The 10,314-nt window shown below is 43.4% G+C and overlaps 1 protein-coding gene across 3 annotated transcripts in view; it reads left to right on the plus strand.

Moving 5' to 3' along the window:
• ERI1 (exoribonuclease 1) overlaps positions 1 to 10,314 on the plus strand; it is an 11,250-nt gene continuing 936 nt past the window's right edge. Inside the window, exons 1-6 of one of the 3 annotated variants that reach the window (XM_080396189.1) lie at positions 1 to 276; positions 1,077 to 1,247; positions 3,612 to 3,822; positions 5,183 to 5,266; positions 5,938 to 6,047; positions 8,294 to 8,408. In XM_080396189.1, coding sequence (XP_080252315.1) covers positions 1,195 to 1,247; positions 3,612 to 3,822; positions 5,183 to 5,266; positions 5,938 to 6,047; positions 8,294 to 8,408 — 573 coding nt within the window. In that variant the 5' untranslated portion in view covers positions 1 to 276; positions 1,077 to 1,194. Of the gene's footprint in view, positions 277 to 389; positions 687 to 1,071; positions 1,248 to 3,611; positions 3,823 to 5,182; positions 5,267 to 5,937; positions 6,048 to 8,293; positions 8,409 to 10,314 lie in introns of those variants that run through there. The other 2 variants (XM_080396187.1, XM_080396188.1) reach the window with 2 other exon arrangements.

Consider the following 10,314-nt stretch of genomic DNA (forward strand, 5'->3'; position numbering starts at 1 on the left):
GGGCGAGGCGGCGCGGGCACCTGCGGCATCGCCGTACCCCGCGGAGGGCAGGCGGCAGCCGGCGGCACCGGAGCCCCCCGCAGCGCAGCGGCCCGCCGAGGGGGCAGGCGGCGGTGGCGGGGCCGCCCTCCGCCCAGGGGCGGGCCCCGCGCTCTCCCCGCCCCCCGAGGGGCCGCCGTTCCTGCCGCCGCCGCCATGGAGGAGCAGAAGGAGAACCGCCCGCAGGCTGCCCTCTACGAGGCGCCGGCGCCGCCCGCCCCCGCCGCCTGCCCGCCGGTGAGTGCGCCGCGGCGGCGGGAGGCGCCAGGCGGCCGAGCCGGAGCCCGAGCCGGAGCCGGGCGGCGGTGGCCGCGCCAGGCATGCGCCAGCGCCCCCGGCCCGCCGCCGCCTCCTCCCCGCGCATGCGCAGGGCCCGCCCGCGGCGCCCATGGCGGCCCGGAGCCCGCGCTGCTGCGGCCGCGCCTCGCCCCCGCCCTGCCCCGGGCTCGGCGGTTCCCGGTGCGGGGGCGGCGCTGCGCGGCCTGCCCGGGCGGGCCGGCTGCCGGGGGCGGGGGGCCACAGGCCCTTCCGCCTGCGCCCCGGGCCGGGGGGGACGCGGCGGCGGGCCCGAGGTGGGGGGGCTGGGCTGGGCCGCCGTGCGCTCGCCCCGGCAGTGCTGCGAGTAACCGTTTAGCGCCAGAGCGCCCGTGGGTTTTCCTCTTCCTGTTCTTTGCTTTACGCGTGTTGGGCGTCTGTCCGTGTGTGTGTGTCAGAATCGGTACCGATTTGCGTTAACGAACGTGTCGAGAGAAATCTTGGCACTGGTCAAGGCCCCGCCAACTCTGACCAGACAACTTCCCCGTGGCAACCCAAGAACCCGTAACCCCCTTTAGTCTGTCTCGATTTTTGGGAAAACCGTGTTCCAGGGCAGGCTGCGGCAGGCATTTGCTTACCCAGCTCTACCCCAGTTTGCTCAGTTTGGTCACCAGATGTGATGCTTCACTGCGTTTTGGTGCCGAAACAATGTGTACATTTTAATGCTCTGGCTTCTTGTTTTGACCTTCTTAAATGACTTCCAGATTTCTCTTTTAGGGTAGGCAGCATTGTAGAATCGGTGATCAAGAAACTAATGGGAAAAACTCAACTGCCGGTTCGCATGACTTCAGTGATCCAGTTTACAAAGAAATTGCCATAACCAATGGTTGTATCAACCGAATGACCAGAGATGAGCTCAGAAGTAAACTTGCAGAGTTCAAGCTTGAAACCAGGTTAGGCTTATTTGTAAACCTTCTGATTTATTTTTGAGAGCAGTAGAGCCGTAAGGGATGATTAGTTTAAAATTCCAATACACACGCCAAACCAAAAAGCAGATACGCCATCAAATGCCAGTTGTTTTATGTTGGGCTTTTGTTGTAGGATTAGTGCATGTGATACTGGTTAATGTGTCATCAGAAGTGTATCAGAAATGTTACCAGAAGTGCTGTCTCAACTGGTAGCACAAAGAAACAAAATAGTGTGTGACTGTAGGGTGCTTCTCGACATGTTTTTGGTCAAGGGGGGGAAAAAACTGCCTGGGTTCTCGGGCAGTGTTGCAGACCTTCGGTGTACAGAAACTCGCTTCAGGACATAGGTATTTTTATTTAATGTATCCAGTGCAGGTTGGATATGGGCCAGAACCCCTATGGTGATAGGGCTCAGAATTTAATTAATGCAGAGGACAGGTACCTTTAGATGGGAGAGTTTGTTAATCTGAATGGATGTGATAGAATAATATGAACAGGTGAGTGTATTATAAACTGGATTTGTGCTCACTGAGTAGGAAGGTGCTAGGAATATAGAGAGTGGCTCCTGCTCTACCAGAAATGACCTGCAAGACCTTTAGATATTGCTGCGGCCAGACAAATTTGAGATGTTGAGAAGAAAGTCAGTTGGGAAGAATAAAGCGTGGTGTTTCTATTGGAAGTAGCAGTGGCAGGGAGTTACCAAAGTGAGAAGCTACTGCTCTGGAAGAAGCGGGAATATGAAAGGTGAGATGGAGTCTGAAAGGAGAAATATATCTTTTTAGAGAAGACTGCTGTAGGAGAGAGGATGTTCAGAGCGGGGGAAAAAAAAAAGGAACAAAGATTCATTTGAACAGAATGAAATAAAAAAAAGAAATTGAGCGTGGGAAGTGCAGCCTGCTACCTCCACCTCATCTGTCTGTATAGTTAATTCCTCCTCTGGTTCAATGAATTTACCTCCTCGGGAAGAAAAAGTTTTTATCATTGCCCAATAAAATTTTTGGTAAAAGAGGTTAGATTTGTACAGCTATGCAGCAGTAACTGATTTAAAAATAAAAGCAAAATTCAAATAGTAAATGATGTGTGTTTGTGGCTTTTTCCTAGGTTATTAATTTTCTATTTGTGTTTTTTATTCAGCTGTGAATGCAGAAAGCTTTAAACTTTTTTTTTTTTTTAGCTAAGCTAGACTTTTGTCAATGTATTCAGTGAAGTTGGTCAGAATATGCCTCACGTGTAAACAAATAGTGCATTGCCTCTAATGTAGTGACTTGAGCAGATTGCCACACACCACCCTTTCTCTTGGTTATTTTGATAGCAAGTCATCTCCTCTTTCAACTTCTGTTAGAGGTTTGATGAAGAAAAAGGTAATTTTCCCCTCTGTCAGCTCCCATACTGTCTCAACTTTGAATGAACTGGTCATTGAATTAAACTAGATTAATAAACCAGAGTGAAAAAGTTGACTGTGTTTGCAGAAGAAAGTGATATTCTCAAATGCAGGTTTAGCAGTCTGATACCAGTTTTTCCTTGTGGATCAGTGGGCTGCTTTTCTGATAATACAATTTGGTACAGGTAGCTCTTATGGCTCATGTGATTTCATTTGCAATGTGTAATTTAAAAAGTAACTTCCTTCAAAGAGGAAATTATCCTTGTTTATTCAGCTCTGGTTTGGTACGTAGCAGTTCTGGCACCTGTACTTGCATATGGTAAAGTTTGTATTAAAAAGATGCTGAGAGTAACTTTAATCACTTGCCTCTGTGAATTTATGTTAGCCACGAACCTCCTGAAAAGCAGGATCTTGATGAGGAAGTTCTTCTGACAACTGAAATCTCTAGTACTTTAATGGAGATATTCAAGATAAATTTTAAATTTAGACTAATTTTAAATGTGGGCGTTTTAGCTGGATTCTGCATTATCTGTGCCACTGATGCAGAAATACTGCGGGCATCAGTCACTTCAGGCAGAGGGCACAGGGAAATACAGGTAAAGCAGTACTGATTCCAGGGACAGAGGTCATCTAGGAGCAATCTACAGGACTGGCCTTTGCAAAGGCTTTGGCTACTGGGCCTTGCAGAGCTGGAGTGACTGCAGAGTGTCTCTGCGCTGTGCTTCCCAGTCAGTCCCCAAATACGATATTATCTAGATGTGTTAGTTGTCAGGGGCTATCCCAGCCTCTGCATCATCCCAGATAACGGACCATGAACTCTATGGTAAAGTTCAATCCAGACTTCGTAAGTGCTGGTGTTCAAAATGAGATTAATAAATTATGAACTTTAAAATGTTAAATACAGCTTCAGTTCTACAATGGTGAAATAATTAAGAGCGTGATCTTTGTCACTTTCCTTATCTCTTTAGAGGAGTGAAGGATGTGCTGAGAAAGAGACTGAAAAACTATTACAAGAAACAGAAGTTGATGCAGAAGGAACCCATTAATGGAGGCAGCTGCTATGACTACATCTGTGTTGTTGACTTTGAAGCAACATGTGAAGAAGGAAACCCACCTGAGTTCATACATGAAATAATTGAGTTTCCTGTTGTCTTACTAAACACACGTACCTTGGAAATAGTAAGTAATCTAATGACTGTGTTGGTATGCTGTCCTCCACTGTCTTTGCTTTAGAAAGTCTAGATTAGTTTTTAGGTAGATTTTGAACTTCACTTAAAAATAGCTTTGGTTTTTTTTCCATAAAGACCTATCCTCTGTGCCTCTTACATACAAACAAAACTTTTTTTCTATTCTTAAAGCATCTGGAATAGATGATGCTCCTGCTGTTGACTCCCTCTGTTGATATGAGGGACTTTTAGTTTCTCAGTCATCCTTCACACACACACCCCACTTCTTTCCTTGCTTTAAGATCCACAGAGCTATTTCTAGGACCCTAGGGACTCATCATAAACAAGGATTAGCAAATTCTGTAGTCCTGTGTGAGGCAGTCTAGAAGAGACTAATGCAGGGCCCTAGAAAGTAAGGTTAAGTGAACTCTACTTCTTGGCAGGCTAGACTATTTCCACAACGTACCTGACAGATTGACAGCTGTGTAACCTGATTTTAAACGTACTTAGTAGGCATTTGGCAGCCTCAAGTGCTCTGTTCCCGTACAGCTTTCCTTTAGGAAGAACTACATGCTGTCTAACTGAAACTGAGTGACTCGGCGCACGCACCTCTGACTAATGGTTCATTTATGAAAAACTTTTAAGAGGAGGAGGGTTTCCAGGAATCGCTGTGGTGCTACATTAGACTGTAGCTGCATGTGTGACTAATGCAGAAAGAGGATTGTGCAGATTACCAAGGCTGGTTTATGACCTTTAGAGTAGTAGGAAACAGTGTGGGTTTTTTCCTCTATCCAAAGGGGTTTGTATAGCAGCAGGTATTTGGGGCTTTCTTTTTTCCATGGAACTTGCATGTAGTTTTCACTCTTGTACTGCTCAGTTTCCCAGAGTGAGGTTATTCTGTTTATTGCTGGCTGGCTGGCATCCAGAGGTGTATGACTTGCATGCAGCCTCTGAGATGTGCAGCCGGTTGCCACCCTTGAATTACAGGTGAGCCTTTAGAGACACCACCTAAAAACCATCAGGCTTTGCTCGTGCCCCTCACTTCTGTTTTCTCTTTACTCATCCTCTCCTTTTCCCAGATCCTCCCCTTGATTGTAGTCTGTCCTTCTCCCCTCTTACATCTGCCTCTCTGCTCTTTGGTGTCTACTGGCTGAGAGGAAGGATGTGTTCTGGTTGGAGAGCCATCCACTCATCCCACTGGGAATCTCATGATGGCCAATGAGGAGGATCATAGTGGCTCAGGAGGTACACACTCCTTTTGCCTCCAGCTGGACAAGTAGCCGCTATTGCCTTTTGGCTATGGGCAAGCCAAAGAAGTTGCCTGGTGGGCTACATAGTGTGCTGCTGCTGAGTGTTTAATTCTTTTATTACAGGAGGATACCTTTCAGCAATACGTCAAGCCAGAGATTAATCCCAAGCTTTCAAAATTCTGTATCAGTCTGACAGGAATCACCCAGGTAATTTGCACTTTTGTTTGTTCAGGAAAAATGTCAAAAAAAAATAAAATGTGGTGTTGATGTTTTCAGGCTGGTAATCTTTCATGGCAATTTTTCTGTAAGGCTTGTTCTCTTAATCTTGTTTTTTTTCCCCCTCCCAGTTATCAGAATTGATTTCACTAAATTAGTCGTTTTGGTGTCTGTAAGGAGCTGTAGGGAAAAGGATTCACTTTGTAATCCATGTGTAGAAGCATAATCTTTAGCAGAGGAAAGCACCTTTTGAATTGCATCAGTTCCTCTTCCAAGATCTTTATTCTAATTTAGAGTCTTACAACGGGAACGGTTTGTGATTAAGTGACTTGAGCCAGGAGCCTGGGAAACAAGCTCAAAGGTTTTAATCCAAGTTCAACAGCTGACTAACCTTGTTACCTTCATAGTTGCCATTTGGAAGCTGGCTCTTTTAGTAGTGCTTTTGTGGTGCCTTTTTTTTTTTTTTCTTTCTTCCCCAGTGTAGAAAAATCTGTCCAATTGTCTGCTTATTTTAATGTGTAATCTATTTCTAAAGATTTTTGTGAAGCCAACTTTGTGAATGATCTAGTGAGTGCCTATATACCAATATAATTCTTACACTTCATGCTGGGTGTTTTTTCTGACAAAATGTTCCTCACTTCTGGTTTTTTTGGTTCTCTTAGGACATTGTTGATAAAGCTGATACATTTCCACAAGTTCTGCAGAACGTCATAGAGTGGATGAGACAGCGTGAACTGGGAACAAAGTATAGCTATTGCATGTTAACAGATGGGTATGTCCTTATGCAACCTTCAGTACAATCTAAAACGGCAAAACAATGTTTAATCTTTGTGAGAGTATTTTTAAAGGTGGATCACGACGCTGTCATTGTGCCACGTTGTTACAATTTTAGCTTTTGGGAAAATTGGAAAAGCTGAACTAAACAATTTGAAACGAGGCTTAAATCCATTAGAGGGCACTGTTTCTTTCCTGGCGTGCTTTATGCAACTAAATGATGTTAAACAGGCTTTTTATCCTTTGTTGTTGTAATTCTCTGTTTACATCTAGCTTTCATATAGAACACCATACCTGAAAATAATCTTGTGCAATTTCAGTTCTAAGCAACTCCTATGCTGTCCTGAATCTGAGGTTTCAGAGATGTGTGGGGCTTGTGTTGTATCCTAAGTGTATTAGTGTTACTGTTAATACACCCGGCATATTTTGCCAGAAAGCAACAATGGATTATGCTGTTTGTCAAGCAAGGAGCAATGGCTGGCACAGAAAGCTCTCTGCTTTGGCTTAGAGGACTGTGGAACTGGTGGGTCCCACCTTTGGCGAGCTTTGTGTGTGAGAGACTGACTAGTCCTTGCACTGCCACCTGACTTTGCTCACTCACAAGTTCTGCGTGGAAAATGAAATCCCCTAATGACTGCAGAGCGAACAGATCTGGAGATCTAGATACATCTGTGATGCAGCATTGTTCTTGTGATCTTAGCTTTGTTATATGATGAAAGATAACTGTTTGAACCTTATCTTATGTTGCACTGGCCAGGGAATTTTTCTCTGGGTGATGTTTGCCTTTTAGCTGTGAAACATTACTATTCTGTTAACATGTCTGCTTTCGTCCTTCTCTTGGAATGAGGGATTTCAGTAGGAGAGGGAGTATTTAACATTAGCTGTGTGGAGGTGAATGATGCATTTTCGTGTTGCTATGCCTGTTGTTTGCCTGGAGTAGGTCTTCTGCTGTGCTGGATTAAAAAAATGCAACCCTGTGCTGCTCTGTTACGATGACTGTGTTGAACCAAAGAGAGATGAACCCCAAAATAAAACTGGAGTTTATGAAAAAAGAGCATGGGGGGTCTTTAGCATGACTTCCTGACACTTCTGTTAAGTAAAACACGTAAATATTCTAGTATATAATATGAGTGGTTTGAAAAATAATGGTCATAGGAGATGAACGGATACATAGCAAAAGCATTTTTTTAACTAACCCAACTTAGCAAGTGGGCCAATTGTTTTGGCCGTGAGACTTTTTCTTAAAATTCCTGAAGATTTGGATGACGACTATAAATCACAGGTGTTTCTGGTGAAGAACCCATATAATTGAAATGTGGTTGTGTCCAATGTGAACAGTGAAGCCATTTGAAAGCTGTCACATAAAGACCTGAAGTGTACAGTTTAGGTCTGTGTACACCTTAAAAATACGGAGTTAAAATAATCACATTCCAACTTTAAGTTAAGGAACTGTGGTAAATACTGCTATTTCACTAATTTTTTACCTATGATTAAGTTTCTATCTTTGGAAGCAACAGTGAATTAAAAAAAGATACTGCTAAAGCCAAACTGGTGCAGGATTGGTTGTATTGAGCCTAGAATGTGCCTGGAATTCCCCTCCAGATGAATCCCTTCAATGAAATTCCTCAAGGAAAATAGGTGCAGTGAAATCTCTGTCGTATGGGTGAGATTGTGTAGACAGCTGCCAGAGGAGAGGAAAAAAGGCTTTATTTTAGCTTGAAGCTTACAAACTCGTTGGGGTAGTTCCTTTCAGGAAGGTAGGCAAGAAGTATATAGGGTTCTGCTTTCATTTTCTTTCCATAAAGATCTCTTTCCTCCTAAAACTAAGCACAGTCTTGTTTCAGTAACCTCCTTTAAGTAGAGAGATGTGTGTGCATCCAAGTAATCAGGAAAATTTAAGGTGTTGCTTGCTCTGCCAAGGGCTGTATAAGCATCTAGTTTATCGGCAGGTTTTGGAGTAGATGTGGTAAGTGGAGAAGTTAGCATGCTATTATTAACCATCCTGGACCTGAAACCATCCTAGTGAAAATCTTGCTCGTGTCATTATTTGTTTTCCCCATGATTAAAAAATGCATATTAAAAAATTCTTTACCATGACTATAGCAAAAGCGCTTTTCCTAAACTGTTTTCCTTCTACTGATCACCAAAGACAAGAGAGCTTTTTGTGCTACAGCTGTGCAATATGGAGAATGCAGGGCATCTGAATTACGTATTGCTAATGTTTTTCTCTTTTGACTTTTTAAGATCTTGGGATATGAGTAAATTTTTGAACATCCAGTGCCGCATTAGCCATATCAAATACCCTTCCTTTGCCAAAAAGTGGATCAATATTCGCAAATCATATGGGAACTTCTATAAGGTTTGTACAAATCGTTGTTTCTCTTGTCAGAAAACTTGGTTTAAAAGTCTAGAATGACCTGTTGTACTTGTCATCTTTACTTCTATAGTATAGAATTATAGTAGCTAAACTAGTTGCCTGGGGCCTGGTTTTCAAATGTGCTTCATGCCCAGATCTCACTTTACTTATTGAAGATCATATAATCTACAGCATTTTGATTTCAGTCTTGGTTTTAGGAATTAGGAGATGCTCCATGAAGGTTTGTGTAAAAATGTTATACCAGCGCTCTTAGTTCAACTGTGACTTGGAGTGGTTCAGCTGGAAAGGCTGTATTGACTTTTTTCTATCGTTTTTCCCTATTTTCATGTAATACACTACAAAACTAATTTATACCACTACCCTCAGATAGCTCCGCTTTTGACAGTGTAGTGGGGACAGAGAAAGATTAGGACATACCTACAGTGGAATCAAATTGTCAAGAGAAAAGTAGTACCAGGTTCAGTGCTGGCCCTTATTGCTGCTTTCTTTCACTGTTGGGTTACCGTACACTGGGTTATTGGAAATGGCACTGAATTTCTACTCAGTCTACACTAAATGGTTTGTTTGAATGTGATTTCAGCCTAGTGATGATCTTCTTTTGAAGGATTTTTTTCATACTAAACTAGGAAGAAAGAGGTTAACATTTAGAAAGAGAAGACCTTTACTTTGTGCTGGGCAAATATTACAGGGTTACTCCGTTTCTCCCTCTGTTGTGCCTTCTCTGCATGACTGTTTCTGTTGGAAACGCTAGAGCGCAGAACAGTCTTGTTAGTCCTGTAGCTTTAACCTAGACACATTCTTTTTTCCTACTCTGTTGAGCAGTGAGTGCTTTTTCATCAAAGGCAAAGAAGATTGTAACTTAAAAAGAATCAGTTTGGGTTTTTTTTGTAATTTTTTTTTAATTATTAAATGCAAATGTAGCGTTTTTAGTCGTTCAGTGCTTCTGCTTGGCTATTGTGCTGCTATTGAGTCTGTTGTTAAGTAAAAGCAATAGATAAAACTAATGTCAAGGAATTGTAACTTTCCTGTGGAATATCCCACAACCTGCAGTGTGTCTCTGCTGCCCTGTGTGTGGATGTTATTGGAGTTGCGTATTGCCAGCTTTTGGCTACCGTGTTGTCGCCATTCTGCCTATTAAATCCAGCAGCATGGTGCGGTATCCTGGAACTTGTGATGTTCTGTGTTCCCTCACCCCAACCACCCCAAGTGAGACAGCAAACTAAAGTTTTCCTCTAACATTACCCTTCTGTTTTTCTTTGACCTTTCCAAAGAATAAATGTATATTTAGTGGTTAATCAAGACAGGTCTTGGGGCTTTTGCTGGTGTAGCAGTTTGCATGGCTAAGTCAGTTAAGCTTCCTTGTCTGTTAATGCTGTTGGTCATCCGTGTAAATGTGGGCTGCTGTAGGTGCTGCTGATCTGTTCCTCTGGTGTTCGGAGGCATTCAGAAGCTTGATGTCGGAATCAGGAGCCTGGTGCTTCTTTAATCGCCTAGCATTTAAAAGGAAAACCAAAATCTAATTCCCTTTGCAATGCCACTTTGGGTGGTAATTCGTTTTTATAAGGCTTATTAAACCTAGCTAGGCCATGGCTTCCGCTGTTGCCAGCGCTGGCGCATCTTGGGCTGGTGCTGGTTATGGCGAGAGGCTCTTGACGTTACCCTGAGTCTAGACAAGCTCCTGTTGACTGTGTCTCTTCTGTAAAAATGAGTGTCTGTCTCACCGAGGTGCTTTGAAGTTAAATTGTTGTTGATCTGACAGACGGCAACATGAAAGTAGTATGTGACTTACGTAGACTTAAATTCTGCATATGTTTCTCCTGCACTGTGTTAGATTAAAAGGACTTGGTACAGAACCTAATTCTTGAATGTGGTTCACTTTCTCCATCAG

The sequence above is a fragment of the Falco punctatus genome, assembly GCF_963210335.1.
Source record: "Falco punctatus genome assembly, chromosome: 1".
Classification (NCBI taxonomy): domain Eukaryota; kingdom Metazoa; phylum Chordata; class Aves; order Falconiformes; family Falconidae; genus Falco; species Falco punctatus.